Source organism: Dreissena polymorpha, chromosome 1 (genome assembly GCF_020536995.1).
Source record: "Dreissena polymorpha isolate Duluth1 chromosome 1, UMN_Dpol_1.0, whole genome shotgun sequence".
NCBI classification, from domain to species: Eukaryota; Metazoa; Mollusca; class Bivalvia; order Myida; family Dreissenidae; genus Dreissena; species Dreissena polymorpha.
This window is the reverse complement of record NC_068355.1, coordinates 132,888,595-132,914,461: the sequence shown is the minus strand read 5'-3', so window position 1 is coordinate 132,914,461 and position 25,867 is coordinate 132,888,595. Positions and strand designations below refer to the sequence as shown.

At 34.9% G+C, this 25,867-nt stretch overlaps 3 protein-coding genes across 6 annotated transcripts; 1 reads left to right on the top strand and 2 right to left on the bottom strand.

Moving 5' to 3' along the window:
* On the bottom strand, positions 1-25,464 carry LOC127850548 (neuronal acetylcholine receptor subunit beta-3-like). The gene is made up of 5 exons (XM_052383672.1): positions 25,295-25,464; positions 4,337-4,464; positions 3,373-3,620; positions 2,604-2,757; positions 1-1,002 (listed from the first exon to the last, which is right to left on the bottom strand). The coding sequence occupies exons 1-5, from the start codon at positions 25,421-25,423 to the stop codon at positions 735-737; spliced, it is 927 nt and encodes a 308-aa protein (XP_052239632.1). The 5' UTR covers positions 25,424-25,464; the 3' UTR covers positions 1-734.
* LOC127850560 (uncharacterized) lies at positions 7,662-15,547 on the top strand. 3 transcript variants are annotated; one of them, XR_008035354.1, is made up of 2 exons: positions 7,662-8,358; positions 8,697-10,140. XR_008035354.1 is itself a non-coding variant. In XM_052383692.1 (2 exons), the coding sequence occupies exon 2, from the start codon at positions 14,423-14,425 to the stop codon at positions 15,275-15,277; it is 855 nt and encodes a 284-aa protein (XP_052239652.1). In that variant the 5' UTR covers positions 7,672-8,358; positions 14,104-14,422; the 3' UTR covers positions 15,278-15,547. The 3 variants fall into 3 exon arrangements, 2 of the variants coding, with proteins under 2 accessions (XP_052239652.1, XP_052239642.1); XM_052383692.1 differs by lacking the exon at positions 8,697-10,140 and adding an exon at positions 14,104-15,547 and having other exon boundaries at positions 7,672-8,358; XM_052383682.1 differs by lacking the exons at positions 7,662-8,358; positions 8,697-10,140 and adding exons at positions 13,612-13,765; positions 14,104-15,547.
* Positions 10,406-19,247, bottom strand: LOC127850537 (uncharacterized). Of its 2 annotated transcripts, none has more exons than XM_052383666.1 (2): positions 18,932-19,247; positions 10,406-12,435 (listed from the first exon to the last, which is right to left on the bottom strand). In XM_052383666.1, exons 1-2 carry the CDS (start codon positions 19,238-19,240, stop codon positions 11,194-11,196), a joined length of 1,551 nt encoding a protein of 516 aa, XP_052239626.1. In that variant the 5' UTR covers positions 19,241-19,247; the 3' UTR covers positions 10,406-11,193. The 2 variants fall into 2 exon arrangements, with proteins under 2 accessions (XP_052239626.1, XP_052239617.1); XM_052383657.1 differs by lacking the exon at positions 10,406-12,435 and adding an exon at positions 16,338-17,841.
* Positions 25,465-25,867: the final 403 nt, after the last annotated feature.

Genomic DNA, 25,867 nt, shown 5'->3' with positions numbered 1-25,867 from the left:
TTAAAACATATTTTTATCAAACATTTAAATACACAAATAAGTAAATAAACAAATAAAAAGTGTAACCTGTTAACCTTGCGTAATTTTGTTTTCATCATCAACCTTTAGGTTTTATTTAGTTAATTATTATAAACACAATTTTTACACATCACCATGTGTGTCTGTCCTTCTGTCTGTGTTTCTATCTGTGTGTCTGTCTATTCGCCCGCCCGTTCGTCCGTTCGTTCGTTACTCCATCTCTCCGTCCGTCTAAATGTCTGTCCGTCCGTATGTATTTGTTCGTCTGCTCGTAGACGTACATATGTCGTATATTTCAAAATCGCATGCATTTAAAAAAAATTAAGATGTGCATGTGCGAATTTTATCGTTCTACGCTAAAACAAATTTAAATATATACCCCTTTTCCAACAAAGAATGTAAGCAATATTATCAGCAAAACAATACACATCAGAAACGACAAGATTCTGGGTTGTTACACTCTTAATTTTACACCATACATCAGCAGGATTCTTCTTTATGCGCAGAAAATATAAAAGGGGCAACACTAAATCTGATTGGTTTTACAGATTGTGGTTTAAGTCTATAGATTGAAAAAAAACAACCACTTTTGAACAAGTGAACACCTTCTCGAGCTTTCTAGTAGTTAAGTAGTTAACTGACCTTCAAAGCGACCATCACCTTAATTGGATTATTGCGCATTCGCTATACGTGGGGGAGGGGGGAGGGGGTACAGGTTATGAAAATTTTTGGTTAGATCCATCAACTTGAAGAACAACGAAAACAGAAATGGTTAACACAAGCTTGACGACCATAAATATGAAAAAGTTCACTCTGTCAAATATAAACGCACATTCTTGGACTGTGTACATTGTTGCATTAATGGCTGGTTCTTTCTCGTCCTGTTTCACAGTGTCTGCGCCTGACTCGACCCATGCTTCCTTGTTCTTTGGCGGAGTTGCTGTGTTGTTTTCAGCGTTTTCATTTCCATGTTTATGTGGTCTCCTGTTAACAAATGACTGACCAAATATACACACGTACAAATTACGCATTAAACGTTACATTATAATTTTTCTATGCGTGTATTAACTTTCAAGTTAAATAATATAGGTTAATTTACAAATCGTATTTTTGCGGGCCGATTAAATAGTATAGTATCTGTCACTCTAATTCAAAGAGATCGTCACTTTTCTTTTGTCTTACGTATCCACTCAATATTGCAAAACTAAACTCTTCCCCAATAGGGCAAACTATTGTTCTCAAAAACTGCATATATTAAACACCTCATAGCATTATTAATATCGATTGTGTATTTATCAATGTTAAAGGGACTGTCAACCACGACGACGAAGAAAAGAAAAGTTGTAAAATACCGTATTTTTTTACAATTATTGGTTTATATTGATTAAAATATTACGACTTGTATATTACATTACTTGAAAAAAGTTCATATTTTCAGTATATTCGGCAATAAAATTTCGCGATGTGAAATCGAAAATACATCGCGAAAATAGGTGACATAACGATATACACACTATAAATAACGCAAGTAGATTGATCACTATATATATAAAATATATAATAATTCACTACGCATGCGCAATTTGCATTCCTGTGTTTACCACATGACGATGATAATCAATCTACTGGCGTTATTTATAGTAAACTGGTAGTTACCTGGTAGACTTACCCAGTAAAATTTATTACCGAATATACTGAAAATATGAAAACTTAAAAAAATAATCAAGAAATGTAATATACAAGTCGTGATATTTTAATCAATATAAACTAATAATTGTAAAAAAAACAGTATTTTATAACTTTTTTTTTCGTTGTCGTGGTTGGCAGTCCCATTAACATTTTATTCATTGAATTCTTTTATGAAGAACGTATTAAGCAATCTTCTACTCATTCATTAACAAAGTAACCGACCATTTATAAAATATTGAAAATGCCGACTGGAATGGTTTGCAGCGCTGATTTTTTTATAGAAGAACACACTTTTTAAATTGTTTTCGACGCCGAGCTTATGTAACTGATTTCGCCAGTTCGTATCAATGCTGATAACATTAAGCATCCGAAAAATACCAACAATGAGAAATAGTCTTCAAGAATTCAGTAAGCGTTTTGAAAAAAAACACTAATCTGCTGGTACACAAAGCGGACCGATCCAATATCTTTTAAAATCACATACAACATCAACCTTTTTTATTTGAATTGGTGGAAAAATCTGGTCGGGGGTGATTTTCTGAGTGATAAGTGAGTTTTAAAAAAGACTACTGTTATCCAGGATAAGTCTTTCAAACATTTAAGCAAGGACTGTAAATAAAAATTGACACTAACACGGGCTTTAGTATACAATTTGATGAAAGCACATAAGATGAAAGTTATAATTCAGGAAAATTACAACAAACGAATTTAAACTTATGCCTCATGGAGCAGGAAAAAAAACCTAACCATAATACGAAGCCGTTTATTTATAGAAAGAGACCAAATACACTGATTCAATACACACTCACTAGATACTATATCTAAAATCTGCATTTAATAAAACTGTGTTCATTGCCTTGAACGAAGCAAACATATTTATTTTCATGATAAATTACCTATAGAAAGACACTTTGGCCGCACTCCTTGCAATGCTTTGTATGATTGGACCAGGGACATATCCCTTTTCGTGGCGTTCGTTTGTTTGACAAGAAATCACCGTGACAACCGTCTCGACTGCGCTGATGATGAAAACTATAAGCACGTACACGCCTGCCAAATAAATTAACATCGCTCTGTGAAAAGGGTGTTCAACTCCTGTGCTTAAAGTGTCGTCCCAGATTAACCTATGCAGTCCACACGTGCTAATCAGGGACGACACTTTTCAAATGTAGGATATTTTCCAATGAAAGAAAGCCTCTTAGCAAAAAGAAGTTTAGGCGGAAAATGTCGACCTTGATTTTCCTGTGCGGATTGCTCGGGCTAATCTTGGACGACAATTTACGCATATGCATTTGACCATTTATTTTACACAGCGAGGAGCACATCAGGCACCCACAGAAACCTTTGTATTCATATTCAAAATAAATATATATGACACAGCATTTTATGCCATGTTTACACATCCACAGAACGGCGAATGTTAGTGCGAATGCGTATTGCATACTTCAACATATTGTTTCTCTATCTGCGCTGCGCCAAATGAAATTTTCCTCGGTCTACTTTCTCTATTTATTAAAATTAAAATATATTGTATGGTCGTCTTTTAACAACGAGATATATGAGTTCAGCAACCATTTAATAACTACTTAATCAAAGAAAAAACAGTAGTAATGCTAAAACATAAATATCGTATGCTGATCGATTTGCACTTTAAACACAACTTACTTAGTTTGCAGGTATTTGTAGATATTGGTGGAATGGCTTCAGAAACTGTAGACATTACCACCGACATTGATAGCAGAATGGTCAGTGCGAACCCAAGTTTTTCCCCACTTTCAACCGGAAGTACAAAGACGAAAGTTCCCAGCAATGCAATAACGATAAAGGGAATGATCAGGTTTAAAACGTAGTAAGAATATTTTCTCGTCAGGAAAAACGTGAATCTCACGCCGGGCAACACACCTCCTACGTTTCTAAAAAACGAAAGGTACAAAAAAGTAACATGACGATATCCAACCGAATTACGGTATAAATTTATGAAGGCCTACTTTGATTATACGCACGATATTGCTTTTGATGGTGCAAAATCTTACGTCTCTAGTAGAGGGTTTCTTGTTCTTAACATAAATCAAATAACAAGTGTTGATACTGGTCTTTTTATATTGTAGATGCTTCCGTAATTTGGATCATGGGATTGTCCTTAAAGATGTAGCAAACTGCATACATACAATGACATCAAATGATTACTGGTTACAAATTAATTTCATCGAAATATAATTGTTGAACTTAACAATATGAGTTGCGCTCTGTGATACACAATAAGATAATATGCGATAAAAGGGGGTTTAATGCATGAGTGTTAAGTATCGTCCCGAATAAGCGTGTGCAGTCCGATGTTTTTCGTTTAAAGAAATTTTCTTAGCAAAAATACAGTAATTTCGGACAGTGTCGTCCCTGATTGCACAGGCTTATTTGGGGGGACAGTGTACACACATGCTTTAAACCCGCTTTTCTCAGAACGAGGCTCAAACCATTTTCCTGTCAGTGTCCTCGTCTGGTTCAATTCATTACACATAATTTAACACCGTTAACATAACAATTCTGATGTTTGAAAATATTTGAAAATATACCAGTACCTTGTATAATTAACAAAAGCTGTTTTAAAATGAATGAGAAACAATAGCAGTACCTTGAATAATTAACCAAAGCTGTCTCTGTTAAGTTCCATTCACCATTCTCCTCGTATAAATCCAGCCAAAGTGTGTTCATGGAGGCAAAAAGATTCAGTTGAGTTGCATCAAACGTCCAGCTGGTCAACTGGAATGGAAAACAATGACTTGGGTCTCGTTCTCTGAAAAGGGGCTTAATGCATGTGCGTAAAGTGTCGTCCCTGATTAGCCTCTGACATTCCGCACAGGCTAATCAGGGACGAAATTTTCCTTTTATATATTTTGATTTAAAGGAAGACTCTTCACAACGAAAATCATGTATAGGCGTTAAGTGTTGTCCACCCAATTTAAACTTTTGTTGCACTCATAGATTGTTGTTACGCATTTAAACATAAATAAAAACGAAAAAAGTCAGATTTGTTTATTTGACTTTCACTTACTTTAATTTGCCACTACTATTCATAACTGCAGTTTGTCATACGTGTAATACTGTTTAGCATTAAACGTTACACGGCTGTTTATAAAATGGGTAATACTGCTTGTCATTTACTATCATGAAACACTAAATCTTATCAAACGGATAATACAGTTTATAACTTACTTTAACGTGATACTACTATAACAAATACAAATACATGTCACTTATATAGCGCAAAAATTATTATAAAAATATTCTATTGCGCTTCACAAACACTGCACATTGGTTATCCGTGAAAAAAGATTGAACAAATGAGTTTTAAGTCTTGATCTAAAACAGCCCTCATTGTCAATGATTTTTAAGTGGCTTGGTAGATTATTCCACCACTTCGGGCCAACAACAGCTAAAGATCTATCCGCCATCTTAGTTCGCCTCCTGGGAATAACAAGATTACAGTCACTTTGTGATCGAAGTCTATACCGACTGTTTGCTGGGACAATCATTTCTTGCAAGTAATCTGGAGCATAACCATGGACAACACGAAAGACCATAACCAGGACTTCGTACATGATTCTAGCTTTTACTGGTAGCCAGTGGAGTTGTTTCAAGAGTTCAGTACTTGGTTGATCAAATGAATTTGGTAAGCTGGTAGATCGGTGAATAAACCATTGCAAAAGTCAATATGGGAGTGAACAAGACCATGCACTAACACCTCCGCTGACTTCTGTGTCAAATGCCTGCGTATAGCTTTTAAATTACGCAATTGCATTTGGGCAATATGGCACTTCTTCGTGAAGGTCAAGGTTAAGAGTGTTGGTCATTGTAACACCAAGATCTCTCACACGGTCTACTAACTTAACCATGCATCCTCCAACACTCACCCTTGATATGGACATTTTAGATAATTGTTGCCTTGTTCCGTATAAAATGATTTCTGTTTTTGATTGGTTCATGTTCAGCTTGAAAGTTGTCATCCAGTGACACTTCTATACCGTTACACTTCATATAACGTGAAACTAATTATAACGTGACACTTCTATAACGTGACACTGCTATACCGTAATATAACATGTCACTTACTATATCCATACACTTACTTTAAAGTGACACTAAATATAACTTGATACTACAGTGTTTTTATGGCAATTTCGGGGCCGATATTCGGCCCCATTCCCCTCAAAAAAGAGTATATATTTTTCCCCCATTTTGTAAAAAAATCCCCTCCAGAAGTAAAAAAAAAAAAAAAAAAATTTTTTTTATTTTTTTTTTAGAAAGAACTGTTTCATGATCATGATAAATATATCTCAAATTTATTTCATAAATAACTAACAAAGTATATAACTAAACTTTATATGAATTTTAATTATTATAAAGTGTTATATTAAATTAGATTAGTTTTTTCCAAATCAGTGGACTTTTCACATGAATTGCATTTTTCTCCCAAAATGGCCAGGAAATGGCCTGATGTATCTATATTGTGTCAATATTTGTTGATAAAAACATTCCAATATGGTCCATTTTATTGATTAAAAATGCTCAAATTTGCCATTTAAACGATTTAAAAAACTAAATTCGACTCAAAATGGCTAAGAAAACTGAGACTGTGCATGAAGGCTGAACTGTCTGAAACTAATGTTGAAAAAATCATTGATATGTATTTCAGAAAAAGGACAGACATTCTGCTGTGAATATTATATTCATACAGACATGTGTATTCATATAATAAATATCATTACATATAAAAGAATGAATTTTTAATTTTCCCCTTTTCCTAAAAAACGACGCATTTTTTCCCCTTTGGACGGGCCCCGCCACATTCCCCTATAAGTGAAAAAAACACTGTACTAACTGTAACGTGACACTAACTGTAACGTAATCATTACTATAAAGTGACACTTAATATAACGTGACACTATAACGTGACACTACCCTAACGGAACACTACTATAACGTGACACTTACCACAACATGACATTTACAATAACTTGACATTTCTTTTACGTTATATTTACTTTAACCTGGCACTTACTATACCGTGACAATTACTATAACGTGACAGTATAACTTGACACATTTTATAACATGGCACTACTATAACGTTACACTACTATATCTCGACACTTCTACAACGTGACACTTATTACAACATGACATTTACTATAACTTGACACTTCTATAACATGACACTAACTATAAAGTGACACTTACTATAACGTTACACATACTACAACATGACACTTACTATAACGTAACACTTACTACACCATGACACTTACTATTACGTGATAATTCACTTATTTTCTCTCAATCAAACATCAAAATATATAAGTGCCAAATATATGAGGGTAAGTTAGATCATATAACAACTTGATCATTTTTTCTATACTTAATTGTATGGACCCAATTGGAAATCAGCTCTCAGCTTAATGGGTTATCCATAGGTCAAATATAGCATTTCAATTGATAACTAATTTTTATAACTGTTATAAAGATATACAGTACAGCTCATTCAAAACAAACATATTCCGCGATCCGCGGAGTCAGACGCCATCTTGTGTTCGCGGAGTCGACTCGGAATCGACCATATGGTCGCCGAGTAGCCGCGTCTGTCCGCCGGGGAACTCCGCATCTCGCCTCCGCGAGACGCCTCGGCATGATGCCGAGGAATTTGTTGATGATGCAGAGTCACTCGGCGGACAATCGTATTAACTATAATTTACAATGTACATGTACTTCGGATAGAAATTGACTCCGAGTTTCGCATCATAATGTTTATTAAATGGAGAGTTACTACGTTGCGAAACAATTCACTACATACTACATTGACAATTAGATTTTGCATCACATGTCCATATTATCTTTATTAACTGTTTCTTTACCCTTTCCCTGATAGATGCGTATAATCCAGAGTCTATCGATTCACCGATACATGCGTTTATTGCCCAGTTCAATAAGTGATTAGCCTCCCCTGATGAGTTGTCGTTCTTAAATTGATTCAACTTCCGGTTAGCAAAGAATTCCAAGATGGCGACGAACAATGAAGTAGAGTGTGACATAGTTTTTGAACGGTTATCAGTGCGTGAATTACGATTATATCTGAAAGATCGAGGCGAAAATGTATCAGGAAATCGACCTGAATTGATCAAAAGGGCCAGGGGGCTCTTGAAATTAGGAAAGAGGACGCTAAAAGAGATTGAAATCTCGGACAACGTCGATCATGATGTTCGTCAATGTCAATTGTTTACAACGCCGCTCGGAGAGAAATTACCCACACCGTCGGATATAAAAGAATGCTGGGATGAGAATTTAGATAAAGTTCCAAATTTTCGTAAAGAGGACTTGTATAACTATTTGGTATTAAGCAAATCAAGGACTCATGACAAGGAAAATAGGAATGCCAAGCGTCAATTGAAAGCGGCAGTGTTTTACGTAGACAGACATGTGCACAGTGTACGATACCACCAGATTACCCCAGAGTGTTCACATTGCTATGTCCGAGCAAAGGTTATACCATCCCTTCCAACAGACAATAAGAAAAAAGATTACGATGCTTGGGTCTGTCTCAGACTGTCTGGCTAAGATGTCAGGAATGGTTCATGCTGCTGGCTGCAACTGCACTGCTGGGTAAGAACTAGGATAGAGTAAGACTATCAGATTCATGTAAAAACCATTAAGATTTGAGATTCAAAAACATATGTATACCCATGTAGTTTGAATAAAATATATCTTTGTTACACAATGCTTTAAACATTTAAAAGTTTTATGAAACAAGTTACAACTTACATGTTCATGTAGATGCGAACTATATTTATTTGAAACTTAAATATAACCTGAGATATGTTGTTTTAAATGCAACTATCTGGCCACTGACGTTTACATGTGATGATTTATTTTTTTCAATTGACAAGAGTTAGAGAAAAGTAAGAAATTGATAATAAAAATTATGTTTAATTTCATTTCAGAGAGGGCGAATCATGCAACCATGTGGCAGCGCTGCTATATGCATTAGTTGACATTACAGATAAACGGAAAGATGGAACAGGAGCATCAACCTCAAAACCATGTTAGTGGAATAGGCCTCGGAAACGAAAACTCAGTCCTCAGAAGTCGCAAAACATAACTTAAAAAAAAATTAAATATGAAGAAAAGACTACTGAATGTGAACCCAAACACAAGCAACAACTGAATACATGTACAATGGACCGTGTAAAACCGCCGAATCTTCATTCGCTATGTCTTAAATTAAAGAGCTGTGCCCCGAATGCAGCATTGCTGCTAAGTATGGAGACTGGAAAAGAAATTGTGCAACAAGCAGAGGATTTTAAACTCCCAAATTTGCATACAGTTCCATATATGTATCGTGACAGTGTAAGCATAGAGAACCTAGTCTGAAAAGAAGCGTTCCGAAACCATATGTCATCATTACATATAACAAGCGAGGACTGTGTACGAATAGAAAAAATGACAAAAGGTCAAAGCAAGAACGACACATGGATGGAAGCTAGGATAGGGCGCATTACAAGTTCTATATTTGGGACTGTATGCAAGAAGAGAGTGGATACAAAACCTGATAGTATCATAAAGAACATCATGAACTATTCTTCATTTGATACTGAAGCTACAAGGTGGGGGAGAAACCATGAAGCAGCAGCACGTCGAGTTTACCAGAATATCATTCAGACATCACATCCTGGATTGAAGGTTTTTGGATCTGGACTTGTTATTAATGTAGATCACCCACATTTAGGGACAAGTCCTGATGGTGTTGTGGACTGTTGTCAGAAATGCCAGGACAGGTGTGGTGTTTTGGAAATTAAATGTCCATACAAACATAGGAATGCTTCTGTTTATGAGGCCTGTCAAGACAAATCCTTTTGTTGTTCTGTGCTCAAAGGAAAGATTTCATTAAAAAAAACACATTCTTTCTATTACCAAATCCAAGGTCAGATGGCATTGACTGGACGACATTGGTGTGACTTCTTTGTTTGGACATTGAAAGGACATTATGTTGAAAGAATTCCCTTTGATGCTAGTTTCTGGAAAGAAATGTCATCAAAGTTGAATTTGTTTTACGAACACTATGTTGTTCCAGAATTCTTTACGGAGCGTATTAAACGCGGAAAGGAACTTGTGTGAATGGATTCTTCGACCGATAATGTGAATCATCAAACTGTGTGAATGGATTGATTCATTCATTGAATTCATATTGCTTGTGACACCAAGAGTTGAATTTGATAAAACTTAAAGACAGTAAATAAGACAATTGATCATTCATTCTTAAAGTCACTTGAATATATTGAGGTCCATTTATTAAATATATTCTGATTTCTATGTATGTTTTCAACACATAATGTGTTGTTTAGATTTTGTTTTTAAATGCTGGAAATAAAAGTTGGTGTCTCCGTATGTGCGCTTTTATCTTGCGTGAATACAACATTCATCTTTATATCATAAGGTTTTAACCTGATAGCATACACAGATGGCCAAATAAAAAAAAAGTATGTGTTTCACGCAGGTTTTGCCAGGTTTAGTCTTGAAATGTAGCATTCCATAAAAGCACTTATAATAATTTAAGTTAAACTCATAACAAAAATCCCAGCTTAGCACAGATATCTTTAATTGCATAAAACACATAACTTTTTGTTAGAGCCTAATCACAAAATATCCAAAGAATGGTACTTGTATCTTTATTCATTATCAATGCAAGCAACAACAAATAAATTAACAAAACAAATATAGCGCGTTAAATATTCAAACGCACAATGAAATGCTGCGAAATATCAGAAGCATGATTAGAATACCTCTTTAACCCATTCCCACTCAGAAGCGAAGATAAAATCGCTATGTGCAAACAGCAAAATACCAGAACAGCCTGCGAGTAACTCGCAGTCTGTTCAGGTTTTATGCTGTTTGCTGTTCATCAGTATTTAAGGGTTGGAAATGAAGACTTGAAAACTTGAATCTAGTAAGAAAGGTCTTTAATTAAATGTAACTTTCTAAGGGAGTACAAATGCGTCAAAATATGTATCTATTAAAGTGGTAAAGGGTTAATTCATTTTTTTTTTATTTGATAAAACTTATGACTTTAAAACCAATTAATTTGAATAATCATTGTTTTATTGTCTTAAGGGGATATCAACAGCTAGAAACTGTATTTTATTTTCTGAAAGTAATACATTTAAAAAAAACTATAAGATTTAATTAAGTGTTGTTCCTTGATTTTTATTAAAATGACTTTGTGTTCGTTTTTGAATACTTGCTGTTAAACTGTTGATATGCTCCTTAAAGTTTTCACACAATTCAGAATTTAATCCCTTGAAACATCCCTTCATAAAGAACTAAATCAAAGAATTAAAAAAGTTGCAATAGTAAAGCAAGTGTTTATGAACTTTATAACTTTGTCAAAGCATTAAGTCATTGAATGCAGATTTTTACACATGCCATTACAGAATTTCTCATTTAGTTATCCTGTATCAAGGGAGGGTGAACGTTTGACAAGGCAGCACATATCTTGAGTATATGCGATGCTTGTTTAGACATTGTAATCGGCATAACCCCTTGAAGTATGCGGAAATTCTTTAATCTTTCCATGGCACGTTCCACATCTATGCGAAGATTTGCGATTCTTCTTGTTTCTTCCACCTGTCGGCGATTAAAGCGCTGGAATTTCATGGGTGGAATTATTAGGTGTAGCCCCCTTGGGGTTGTCAAGTCTGATATTAAGAATCCTTTGTCCGCCATAACTGCATCTCCAGCCTCACAGAGTTCCAGCAGACCACTTTTAATAGTGATTTGTTTGTCACTTATACCACCACTCCACAAATCTGATACAAATGTTATCACACCAGTGGGACTAATTCCTATTAAGGCCTTCCATGTCATGTGTGATTTGTAGTGTGAGTACAGTAATGTTTTGGCAGCCAATGATTGTGGATTTTGCGTGTAAAATTCTGTACAGTCTATTATTACTCTGCAGTGTGGATACTTCTTAAATTTAGCTGGCATATTCTCTCTTATAAATCTTCTAGATATCCATGGTATCATTGATGCCAATTTCACACTTAGATACATGATCCACTGCTTATTAATGTTACTGCAGGTTGCTTTTGAAATGCGGAATCTGTACGCCAAGTCTTCTAAAAGCAAACCAAGTCTCAAGCGCATCAGAACTAGCAAAAATTCATCCACCAGTCGAAGCGTTCTAGGCCGTCCCTTGTTCTCCCCATTTCCTGATCGGTTGGTTCTTTCCTCTGCATCGTCCAGTTCGCTAAATATTGCATTGAAAACTTCCTTGTTTGGCAAGCCGGTGTAAAACATACACATGTCGTCACTTACAATATCTTCAGCTACCAATTCCGGTTTGTTGCACTGAATCCCAATGTCTTTTTCAATACTACAGTTATTCATATCAGTCTGTGAAGATGTGTCACATGTCAGTTTTTGGAACAATGATAAGCTGAGATCTGTCTGTGTAGCCATGTCACACATGATCCAATCAGTTTGTATAAGCTTTGGTAGAGTCTGTGTCACAGTACATGTTTCCTTCACAGAACTAGTTATATAGTCATGCATTTGAACTGACACATGCTCTGGCACAAAACAGGAGTTCAGGGAAGTGTTTTCATAGCAATCACTCTCCCGGCTATCTTCGTTTTCTTGCAGGATTGCAGATGCCTCTGTTGTGTAACTTTCTTCCTCAACCTTAAAATATAAATATAAGTAAAAATATGTATTTCATGCTTAGAATTTCAACAAAGCATTCAATATTAATGTATCTTTATTTCTTCTAATCTTCTATGTGTTGAATGTCAAATTATTGTTAGTTCATGTGTGATTTATACCAGAACTTAATGAAAACACATAATGCTTACAGTGCAGCAGAACAAAATACATAGTAAATTTTGTTATCCTAGTGTTCCATCTATTTTAAACACTTGCAAAAGCAAAAAGCATGTTACTGATGTCGGTTATATACACACTGCGGCCAATCTTACTTGTGACCGTTTTGGTCTGCCCCCTTTTAAAAAAAGCAATAACATTTAAAAGAGTATTAAACTAGCAAAACCTTTTTTACATGATTAAGATTTTGAATCAGAAATTTTGAATGTTATTCAAAACAGAACTATTTAAAGAGAGATTATACAATTTTTATATGTGTTAAATTGTAATACATGTATATTGATGCAAATATGTTATAATAACACACAATAGGCAAGAAAAATGATACATTAAAGAAGAATTTCATAAAATGCAGCAAATACAAAATAATGCCCCAAGCCGATTGCGACGAAGATATTTCGTAGATATTTTCCTACAATAACCGAAGCATTTGTCTTTTTAGTTAGTGTTTGTGTGTCGTATAAATCGATACCGCTGCAAGAATTTTAAATGAACTGTTAAACTCAATATAGATTCACATTGTACATGCATGATATACATGCTGGCCAATTTGCCTGTACAGTTGTTTTTGATTTCAGAATTAAACATCTACCTTATTTCGCATTTTCGACACATGTTATTCTTATCTTTTATTTGAATTTAAATTCAAATATGTGTATAATAAGTTTTTTTACACATTTCATATAATTCATGAATATTTGACAAAATAGTTTAGTCCCTATTTTTTTCAAACATAACATATCTTTGTTTTTAAATTCCCAAATAATTACATAATTTATTGAAATAAAGCAGGTTTCTCATAGAATGAATTTTTGATAGACATAGTCCCTTTAATAACCATCAGTCTGGTCACTGAAAGTAAAAACAATTTGACGAATAAGAATTCACATACCTCCGATGTTTTAAAGATCTTCTGCTTGTTGTTCACCATGAAGATACTGGGAATTTGTGACACAGTGTACGATACCACCAGATTACCCCAGAGTGTTCACATTGCTATGTCCGAGCAAAGGTTATACCATCCCTTCCAACAGACAATAAGAAAAAAGATTACGATGCTTGGGTCTGTCTCAGACTGTCTGGCTAAGATGTCAGGAATGGTTCATGCTGCTGGCTGCAACTGCACTGCTGGGTAAGAACTAGGATAGAGTAAGACTATCAGATTCATGTAAAAACCATTAAGATTTGAGATTCAAAAACATATGTATACCCATGTAGTTTGAATAAAATATATCTTTGTTACACAATGCTTTAAACATTTAAAAGTTTTATGAAACAAGTTACAACTTACATGTTCATGTAGATGCGAACTATATTTATTTGAAACTTAAATATAACCTGAGATATGTTGTTTTAAATGCAACTATCTGGCCACTGACGTTTACATGTGATGATTTATTTTTTTCAATTGACAAGAGTTAGAGAAAAGTAAGAAATTGATAATAAAAATTATGTTTAATTTCATTTCAGAGAGGGCGAATCATGCAACCATGTGGCAGCGCTGCTATATGCATTAGTTGACATTACAGATAAACGGAAAGATGGAACAGGAGCATCAACCTCAAAACCATGTTAGTGGAATAGGCCTCGGAAACGAAAACTCAGTCCTCAGAAGTCGCAAAACATAACTTTAAAAAAAATTAAATATGAAGAAAAGACTACTGAATGTGAACCCAAACACAAGCAACAACTGAATACATGTACAATAGACCGTGTAAAACCGCCGAATCTTCATTCGCTATGTCTTAAATTAAAGAGCTGTGCCCCGAATGCAGCATTGCTGCTAAGTATGGAGACTGGAAAAGAAATTGTGCAACAAGCAGAGGATTTTAAACTCCCAAATTTGCATACAGTTCCATATATGTATCGTGACAGTGTAAGCATAGAGAACCCAGTCTGTAAAGAAGCGTTCCGAAACCATATGTCATCATTACATATAACAAGCGAGGACTGTGTACGAATAGAAAAAATGACAAAAGGTCAAAGCAAGAACGACACATGGATGGAAGCTAGGATAGGGCGCATTACAAGTTCTATATTTGGGACTGTATGCAAGAAGAGAGTGGATACAAAACCTGATAGTATCATAAAGAACATCATGAACTATTCTTCATTTGATACTGAAGCTACAAGGTGGGGGAGAAACCATGAAGCAGCAGCACGTCGAGTTTACCAGAATATCATTCAGACATCACATCCTGGATTGAAGGTTTTTGGATCTGGACTTGTTATTAATGTAGATCACCCACATTTAGGGACAAGTCCTGATGGTGTTGTGGACTGTTGTGAGAAATGCCAGGACAGGTGTGGTGTTTTGGAAATTAAATGTCCATACAAACATAGGAATGCTTCTGTTTATGAGGCCTGTCAAGACAAATACTTTTGTTGTTCTGTGCTCAAAGGAAAGATTTCATTAAAAAAAACACACTCTTTCTATTACCAAATCCAAGGTCAGATGGCATTGACTGGACGACATTGGTGTGACTTCTTTGTTTGGACATTGAAAGGACATTATGTTGAAAGAATTCCCTTTGATGCTAGTTTCTGGAAAGAAATGTCATCAAAGTTGAATTTGTTTTACGAACACTATGTTGTTACAGAATTCTTTACGGAGCGTATTAAACGCGGAAAGGAACTTGTGTGAATGGATTCTTCGACCGATAATGTGAATCATCAAACTGTGTGAATGGATTGATTCATTCATTGAATTCATATTGCTTGTGACACCAAGAGTTGAATTTGATAAAACTTAAAGACAGTAAATAAGACAATTGATCATTCATTCTTAAAGTCACTTGAATATATTGAGGTCCATTTATTAAATATATTCTGATTTCTATGTATGTTTTCAACACATAATGTGTTGTTTAGATTTTGTTTTTAAATGCTGGAAATAAAAGTTGGTGTCTCCGTATGTGCGCTTTTATCTTGCGTGAATACAACATTCATCTTTATATCATAAGGTTTTAACCTGATAGCATACACAGATGGCCAAATAAAAAAAAGTATGTGTTTCACGCAGGTTTTGCCAGGTTTAGTCTTGAAATGTAGCATTCCATAAAAGCACTTATAATAATTTAAGTTAAACTCATAACAAAAATCCCAGCTTAGCACAGATATCTTTAATTGCATAAAACACATAACTTTTTGTTAGAGCCTAATCACAAAATATCCAAAGAATGGTACTTGTATCTTTATTCATTATCAATGCAAGCAACAACAAATAAATTAACAAAACAAATATAGCGCGTTAAATATTCAAACGCACAATGAAATGCTGCGAAATATCAGAAGCATGATTAGAATACCTCTTTAACCCATTCCCACTCAGAAGCGAAGATAAAATCGCTATGTGCAAACAGCAAAATACCAGAACAGCCTGCGAGTAACTCGCAGTCTGTTCAGGTTTTATGCTGTTTGCTGTTCATCAGTATTTAAGGGTTGGAAATGAAGACTTGAAAACTTGAATCTAGTAAGAAAGGTCTTTAATTAAATGTAACTTTCTAAGGGAGTACAAATGCGTCAAAATATGTATCTATTAAAGTGGTAAAGGGTTAATTCATTTTTTTTTTATTTGATAAAACTTATGACTTTAAAACCAATTAATTTGAATAATCATTGTTTTATTGTCTTAAGGGGATATCAACAGCTAGAAACTGTATTTTATTTTCTGAAAGTAATACATTTAAAAAAAACAATAAGATTTAATTAAGTGTTGTTCCTTGATTTTTATTAAAATGACTTTGTGTTCGTTTTTGAATACTTGCTGTTAAACTGTTGATATGCTCCTTAAAGTTTTCACACAATTCAGAATTTAATCCCTTGAAACATCCCTTCATAAAGAACTAAATCAAAGAATTAAAAAAGTTGCAATAGTAAAGCAAGTGTTTATGAACTTTATAACTTTGTCAAAGCATTAAGTCATTGAATGCAGATTTTTACACATGCCATTACAGAATTTCTCATTTAGTTATCCTGTATCAAGGGAGGGTGAACGTTTGACAAGGCAGCACATATCTTGAGTATATGCGATGCTTGTTTAGACATTGTAATCGGCATAACCCCTTGAAGTATGCGGAAATTCTTTAATCTTTCCATGGCACGTTCCACATCTATGCGAAGATTTGCGATTCTTCTTGTTTCTTCCACCTGTCGGCGATTAAAGCCCTGGAATTTCATGGGTGGAATTATTAGGTGTAGCCCCCTTGGGGTTGTCAAGTCTGATATTAAGAATCCTTTGTCCGCCATAACTGCATCTCCAGCCTCACAGAGTTCCAGCAGACCACTTTTAATAGTGATTTGTTTGTCACTTATACCACCACTCCACAAATCTGATACAAATGTTATCACACCAGTGGGACTAATTCCTATTAAGGCCTTCCATGTCATGTGTGATTTGTAGTGTGAGTACAGTAATGTTTTGGCAGCCAATGATTGTGGATTTTGCGTGTAAAATTCTGTACAGTCTATTATTACTCTGCAGTGTGGATACTTCTTAAATTTAGCTGGCATATTCTCTCTTATAAATCTTCTAGATATCCATGGTATCATTGATGCCAATTTCACACTTAGATACATGATCCACTGCTTATTAATGTTACTGCAGGTTGCTTTTGAAATGCGGAATCTGTACGCCAAGTCTTCTAAAAGCAAACCAAGTCTCAAGCGCATCAGAACTAGCAAAAATTCATCCACCAGTCGAAGCGTTCTAGGCCGTCCCTTGTTCTCCCCATTTCCTGATCGGTTGGTTCTTTCCTCTGCATCGTCCAGTTCGCTAAATATTGCATTAAAAACTTCCTTGTTTGGCAAGCCGGTGTAAAACATACACATGTCGTCACTTACAATATCTTCAGCTACCAATTCCGGTTTGTTGCACTGAATCCCAATGTCTTTTTCAATACTACAGTTATTCATATCAGTCTGTGAAGATGTGTCACATGTCAGTTTTTGGAACAATGATAAGCTGAGATCTGTCTGTGTAGCCATGTCACACATGATCCAATCAGTTTGTATAAGCTTTGGTAGAGTCTGTGTCACAGTACATGTTTCCTTCACAGAACTAGTTATATAGTCATGCATTTGAACTGACACATGCTCTGGCACAAAACAGGAGTTCAGGGAAGTGTTTTCATAGCAATCACTCTCCCGGCTATCTTCGTTTTCTTGCAGGATTGCAGATGCCTCTGTTGTGTAACTTTCTTCCTCAACCTTAAAATATAAATATAAGTAAAAATATGTATTTCATGCTTAGAATTTCAACAAAGCATTCTATATTAATGTATCTTTATTTCTTCTAATCTTCTATGTGTTGAATGTCAAATTATTGTTAGTTCATGTGTGATTTATACCAGAACTTAATGAAAACACATAATGCTTACAGTGCAGCAGAACAAAATACATAGTAAATTTTGTTATCCTAGTGTTCCATCTATTTTAAACACTTGCAAAAGCAAAAAGCATGTTACTGATGTCGGTTATATACACACTGCGGCCAATCTTACTTGTGACCGTTTTGGTCTGCCCCCTTTTAAAAAAAGCAATAACATTTAAAAGAGTATTAAACTAGCAAAACCTTTTTTACATGATTAAGATTTTGAATCAGAAATTTTGAATGTTATTCAAAACAGAACTATTTAAAGAGAGATTATACAATTTTTATATGTGTTAAATTGTAATACATGTATATTGATGCAAATATGTTATAATAACACACAATAGGCAAGAAAAATGATACATTAAAGAAGAATTTCATAAAATGCAGCAAATACAAAATAATGCCCCAAGCCGATTGCGACGAAGATATTTCGTAGATATTTTCCTACAATAACCGAAGCATTTGTCTTTTTAGTTAGTGTTTGTGTGTCGTATAAATCGATACCGCTGCAAGAATTTTAAATGAACTGTTAAACTCAATATAGATTCACATTGTACATGCATGATATACATGCTGGCCAATTTGCCTGTACAGTTGTTTTTGATTTCAGAATTAAACATCTACCTTATTTCGCATTTTCGACACATGTTATTCTTATCTTTTATTTGAATTTAAATTCAAATATGTGTATAATAAGTTTTTTACACATTTCATATAAATTCATGAATATTTGACAAAATAGTTTAGTCCCTATTTTTTTCAAACATAACATATCTTTGTTTTTAAATTCCCAAATAATTACATAATTTATTGAAATAAAGCAGGTTTCTCATAGAATGAATTTTTGATAGACATAGTCCCTTTAATAACCATCAGTCTGGTCACTGAAAGTAAAAACAATTTGACGAATAAGAATTCACATACCTCCGATGTTTTAAAGATCTTCTGCTTGTTGTTCACCATGAAGATACTGGGAATTTGGTTCTTGCTGTTGTAGACCCCATCGACAAAATGTGCTGAACACAGCCGATCGTTCTTGATCTTCAAAACGAAGCCAGTGCTGACAGTTTTCAGTCTTTTGATCCATAGTTTTCTTACTTTTTCGTCGGCTGGAAATCTATGCAACCTCACTTGTTTCCCATCTACCAATTTTCCCCGAAAATTACTGCAAATACAGCAGTAATTCCGTTTCTTCTCTGTTGATTTGTGTTCTAGATTCGATAAGTCGTCCATTGCGCAATAATTTGCTAACCACCGGAAATCGATGATTTACCTCCTCAGCGAAGAGCAGTAAAGGATGGTAATTTTCAGGGGCGGTAACAACAGTTATTGAACTGGCTAATTAAGACCGACTTTATCGATTACTGCATACATGCGAATTTTTCCGTCTCTATCCATTACCCGATAATCCAGTGTATTCCCAATGCCCATTTTCAAATGCAAATTCTGATTAATATTGACGACAAAGTGCTCAAAACTCATTAACACAGACATCCAAAATTTGTCTTAAAGGGATCTTTTCACGGTTTGGTAAATTGACAAAATTGAAAAAAGTTGTTTCAGATTCGCAAATTTTCGTTTTAGTTATGATATTTGTGAGGAAACAGTATTACTGAACATTTACCATGGTCTAATATAGACAATATATGCATCTTTTGGCGATTTAAAAACCTAAAAATTATAAAGCGTTGCAACGCGAAACGATGGAATAATTTGGAGAGTTCTGTTGTTGTCGTTAAATTTTGTGAAACTACGAGGATTGCTCATATAATGCATAAAATACTTCAACCAAGTATGCTTGGCAGAATAGCTGGGCGGGCTAATGCGTTTTTACTCCAGGTTACCCCAGGACTCCGGGGGTCACTGGTTCGAGTCCAGCTGCGGCTACTTTTTTTTCCTTTTTACAATTTTATTCTTGATTTTTTACTGGAGCTTTTAAGATCCTATGTTTACATTTATCAATATAAAGCATTTAAGTACTTATTTCAAAACATGCCAAAAACTGTGAAAAGGCCTTTAAGTATCAAATGAATTTCGGCATATGTTTCTATTTAAAGATTTGATGAAATAGGTGTCCAATCGGGACAAGGGTAACAGCGATTCCAACGTGCGTAAATATCTTAATGTTGTGTGCGCGCATCGTGTACAGTTCATGTCCTGTTACAAATTGTAGCCACAAATAAATACATAAATATGCCCATTACATTTTCGTGTCCAGTGCTTGTCTTGACAAAAAGCGCGCGAAAATAGGCGTGGATGTATTTATTTATACACAAATCTGCGTAGCGCAGACAACATCGTAGCTAATTAAACTTCGTCGTACAGTTTATATAGTATTGACAGACCTGTATAAAGTCGCGCCTGTCAAAAATCATAAAAAGCGACATTTAAAGTTATGGAAGCCAGAACTAACAACATCGTAAAAGCTTCGTGGTCAATTTTTTAGTATTGGGGTATCTCGCAAATGATTTTGACATTTTCCTGAATAAAATAAAAGTAAAAAACGCTGTATCATTTTCAGATTTTGGTTCGTTCAATATTGCAACAATTATTGTACTGTATCTGATTGCACACAAAGTGCCGTGTAAAAATCATATTCTTTTTCAACGACCAATTAACGGCGTCATCTATATTTAGATTTTATGCAACATGTACATGTATAAGTCATTTTCTGGAAATTGGGAGAAAGTAAAAGCGATTTTTCGAAAATAAACCAATGTATTTTTTTCCATTTAATTTGTCATACTTATTTATATTTTGTTTTGTCTGTGTATGTTTGTTGAGTTCAAATAGCAAATCTTGAAAATAAATATCGTAATGGTAAATGTTTAAAGCAAGTCCCGTTTCCGAGATCATATACGAGAATTACCGGGGTACTTCGATATGTTTACTGACATATATACAATCATTGTTTTGACAGACGACACCACAGGTGGTTAGCGTGTGGCTATGATATTAATAAGTGAAAACATCATTTTGAATGATAAATAATCATATTATAACGAAAAATTAACTTTTCTGAAAAAAAAATTCACTATCAAATATATATATAACAAGGTATGCAACTCAAAATCACCCCAAAACGGGGTGCATCGCTTTGAACAGCCATATCTTCATCAATTGTGCAGCGATTTTCACGATCTCGGTCTTATTCAACGCAGAAATGAATTTCCTTTCTGGAAATGTATATGTCTTGCAATATTTTTACAAATGCTGGGTCAACTTTTAAGAAATAACACGATACACAACACGCATGACCCAGTTGACAGTGATCATGTATTCTTTATGAATGAAATCTCCAGTTGTAAAGACACACCTCCGCATTGGACCAATGAAATCACTCGTATGTTTAAAATGTCAGTTAGTTGAAATGTATGTAAACAAAGGTTTCAAACGGCGCTGGACAGTTAGTCTTGATGCAGAATGTAACGACAAGAACGGTAATAATGTTTTTTCATACGTTTTATTGAATTATGGTATCGAACTACATGAACTTTGTAGGGAAGTTGCCCTTTACTCCGTGAAGATTTCAGTCTTAAAGAATACATGATCACTGTCAACTGGGTCATGCGTGTTGTGTATCGTGTTATTTCTTAAAAGTTGACCCAGCATTTGTAAAAATATTGCAAGACATATACATTTCCAGAAAGGAAATTCATTTCTGCGTTGAATAAGACCGAGATCGTGAAAATCGCTGCACAATTGATGAAGATATGGCTGTTCGAAGCGATGCACCCCGTTTTGGGGTGATTTTGAGTTGCATACCTTGTTATATATATATTTGATAGTGAAATTTTTTTTTTCAGAAAAGTTAATTTTTCGTTATAATATGATTATTTATCATTCAAAATGATGTTTTCACTAATTAATATCATAGCCACACGCTAACCACCTGTGGACGACACGTGCTTATCTAAAGTTTGCGTTTTTGTAATACACAGGATATTGGATTATCGGTGCTTGATTGAGCAATAAAACAAAGACGCAGTCGGCGGTTTTCAGAAGGCCTTTTGTACTGACCAACATCATTCTATACATAGAAGGTGACGTAACTACGTTAGTGCACAGGTGGTTAGCGTGTGGCTATGATATTAATTAGTGAAAACATCATTTTGAATGATAAATAATCATATTATAACGAAAAATTAACTTTTCTGAAGAAAAAAAAATTTCACTATCAAATATATATATAACAAGGTATGCAACTCAAAATCACCCCAAAACGGGGTGCATCGCTTTGAACAGCCATATCTTCATCAATTGTGCAGCGATTTTCACGATCTCGGTCTTATTCAACGCAGAAATGAATTTCCTTTCTGGAAATGTATATGTCTTGCAATATTTTTACAAATGCTGGGTCAACTTTTAAGAAATAACACGATACACAACACGCATGACCCAGTTGACAGTGATCATGTATTCTTTATGAATGAAATCTCCAGTTGTAAAGACACACCTCCGCATTGGACCAATGAAATCACTCGTATGTTTAAAATGTCAGTTAGTTGAAATGTATGTAAACAAAGGTTTCAAACGGCGCTGGACAGTTAGTCTTGATGCAGAATGTAACGACAAGAACGGTAATAATGTTTTTTCATACGTTTTATTGAATTATGGTATCGAACTACATGAACTTTGTAGGGAAGTTGCCCTTTACTCCGTGAAGATTTCAGTCTTAAAGACAGCATGATCACTGTCAACTGGGTCATGCGTGTTGTGTATCGTGTTATTTCTTAAAAGTTGACCCAGCATTTGTTAAAATATTGCAAGACATATACATTTCCAGAAAGGAAATTCATTTCTGCGTTGAATAAGACCGAGATCGTGAAAATCGCTGCAAAATTTATGAAGATATGGCTGTTCAAAGCGATGCACCCCGTTTTGGGCTGATTTTGAGTTGCATACCTTGTTATATATATATTTGATAGTGAAATATTTTTTTTTTCAGAAAAGTTAATTTTTCGTTATAATATGATTATTTATCATTCAAAATGATGTTTTCACTAATTAATATCATAGCCACACGCTAACCACCTGTGCGTTAGTGTCAGTAAGACCGGTGTGTACACAATGGACCAACATAATAATTAATAGTGCACGTGCTTATTTAACATTAAGGGATAAACACACACGGGAGACTAGACACTTTGTGCTTGTTTGGGCCATAAAACGCAATCTCGGTGGCTATTTTCAGTAGTCCATATAACGGACTCCCAGAGCCTTTGATAATTTTTGCTATGACGGCCCTGGCAGTCCATATGCACCCCTTCATTAACATGGATGCAGTTCAGCGCAGCGAATCCATGCGCTTCACTAAACGGACGTCGTTTCTCAAGTCGGTGAATTGTCCGATGATGACATTATTCTCGATGCTGAGGCTGCAGATGATAATTGGACAGATGACTTCAGTCCATTGAGGGTGCGTTTACACAAAATATATGACCTCCGAAAAATCATAACGTAAATCTATTGCAGATTTCAAAATTTCCAAACCATTTTTTTACATTAGTGACTGCAACCAGAACATAATATCTCTGCCCTAAATAAATTTCCATTATTAAAATTACAATGAAAATGCTCACGTTTTCCAGGCGGATAACGTGATATTACACAAGTCATCTTTATTTTCGCGCAATTTCTAAGAGAACAGCAGTTTTACAAGTGTATTTAATTGTCACAATAATGATACTGTTTTGCGTCACAATATTATTTTGGTAGTCACATTTTTGCCGCGTTTAATGTTTCTATATATTGCCCGATAATTCCGTTTATTACGACTGCCGTTTTAAAAGCAAATTTTGTCAATATTGCTGAACAGTTTGTTAAGACAAACGATTGCCATTTTCCATCAAACGAATTGTACATGCTACTGTTTTATTTAATGGCAGACTAATCGAGACGGCGAATTCTCAGTGAACATGCGTATATCACCTGATGCAGTGTAAATTTATATTTAAATGCAACATGTACATGGCCATTTCTGAAAATCGGGTCGAAGTGAAAGTAATCATTTTTAAATATAAACCAACATATGCTTTTATTAAAATTGTCAACAGTATTAAAGGGGCCTTTTCACAGATTTTGTCATTTTTTAACCTATTCATTAAATGCTTTATATTGATAAATGTAAACATTGGATCGTAAAAGCTCCAGTAAAAAATCAAGAAAAAAATTTAAAAAAGGAAAAGAACATTGCCCGGAGCAGGTTTCGAACCAGTGACCCCTGGAGTCCTGCCAGAGTCCTGAAGTAAAAACGCTTTAGCCTACTGAGCTATTCAGCCGAGTACACATACTTGACGTATTTTATACCTCATATAAGCAATCTTCGTAGTTTCACAAAATTTAACGACAAAAACAGAACTCTCCAAATTATTCAATCGTTTCGCGTGGCAACGCTTTATAATTTTTAGGTTTTAAAATCGTCAAAAGATGCATATAATGGCTATATTAGAGCATGGTTAATGTTCAGTATTACTGTTTCCTCACAAATATCATAACTAAAACGAAAACTTACGAATCTGAAACAACTTTTTTTCAATTTTGTCAATTTACCAAAGCGTGAAAAGATCCCTTTAATATTTGTTTTCTATGTGTATAGTTGTTTGGTTCTCATATGTATTTTTGCAAATCTTATGATAATCAATATTTTGTTTTACATGTTTAAAGCAAGTCTCGTTTCCGAGATCATGTTCGTGATTAAACTGTGTAAGGTTCATTGATATGGTTATAATGACCTACAACATCATTTTGTATGAAGTTCCGTATGCAGAGAAGCTGACGAAAGGTTTACACAATCACGCAGAAGTAAACATATCAACGTATTATTTGTATCTGTTTCAAATAATCGTTTATTTAAAAATTATTTAACATTTGTCATAGTATAAAATCTTTATTTGTATATTTTTTTCTCAGCGAACCGCCGCGTGTAAAGACGCGGCGTGATGCCGCGGATCGATGTCGAGGCAGGAACAGACGCGGCGTAACTCCGCGAATGATCGCGGAGTCCCTCGGCATGATGCTGAGGGAATACTCGTTGTGTATGCGGAGTAACTTCGAAAACAAAAGAATTTGTTGGTTTTGCGTGAGCTGTACTGTAGATCTAACCTATTTAAATATCCATATAATATTTGATAATTACAGCTGTCAGAATGACATTGGTGTAACTATGTTTTTATGTATTTTGATATTGTTTTATGCGTTTGACCTAGAAGGTAATAAATAAATAAATATATAAAAAAAAACGTCACACTTACTATGATGTGACTCTTACTAGAACGTGGCACTTACAATAACGTGACACTGCTGCTTATCAAACGGGTAGTATTGTATATCAGCGCTGCATTGCGACACGATGTTCACAGCCGTTAGCCAGACCACTGTTCCGTCTGCCAGCACTGTTACGTAATTCCCTTTCATGCAGTGGTCATCGCTTAGAATAGCTATACCGTCGGCACTGTTAAAATTTATATGAAACTCACTTTGTGAAAAGCGGCTTTAATGCATGTGCGTAAAGTGTTGTACCAGATTAGCTTGTGAAGTGTGCAGAGATTGCACAGTTTATATTAGCAACCGAATCAACAAAACAAAATCGATAGATAACTTATCTACGTCTCTCTTCCTGAATAGCCTGTTCAGTCCGCCTAGTCTTACCATAGACGACACTGTCCGCTTTAATGTGTTTTTATTTCGTTAAAAGGAAGTTCTTTCTTAGCGAAAATCCAGTTAAGGCGGAAAGTTTCGTCCCGGATTAGACTGTATGGACTGTACAGGATAATCTGGGAAGACACTTCAGCACATGCATTAAGACATTTTTATTCAGAACGCAGCTGATATTTAAGTTTTGCTACTCACGCGTTGTTG

What these genes read in the sequence shown, in the direction of transcription:
- LOC127850560 (XM_052383692.1), top strand. Translation starts at nt 14,423, where the DNA reads ATGGAGACTGGAAAAGAAATTGTGCAACAAGCAGAGGATTTTAAACTC.
- LOC127850537 (XM_052383666.1), bottom strand. Translation starts at nt 19,240, where the DNA reads ATGGACGACTTATCGAATCTAGAACACAAATCAACAGAGAAGAAACGG. An exon ending in AGATCTTTAAAACATCGGAG is followed by an intron (nt 12,436 to 18,931) that starts GTATGTGAATTC and finishes TTATATTTTAAG; the next exon opens with GTTGAGGAAGAAAGTTACAC.
- LOC127850548 (XM_052383672.1), bottom strand. Translation starts at nt 25,423, where the DNA reads ATGAAAGGGAATTACGTAACAGTGCTGGCAGACGGAACAGTGGTCTGG. An exon ending in AGCAGCAGTGTCACGTTATT is followed by an intron (nt 4,465 to 25,294) that starts GTAAGTGCCACG and finishes TTTCCATTCCAG; the next exon opens with TTGACCAGCTGGACGTTTGA. An exon ending in GCCAAAGTGTCTTTCTATAG is followed by an intron (nt 1,003 to 2,603) that starts GTAATTTATCAT and finishes ATTTGTTAACAG; the next exon opens with GAGACCACATAAACATGGAA.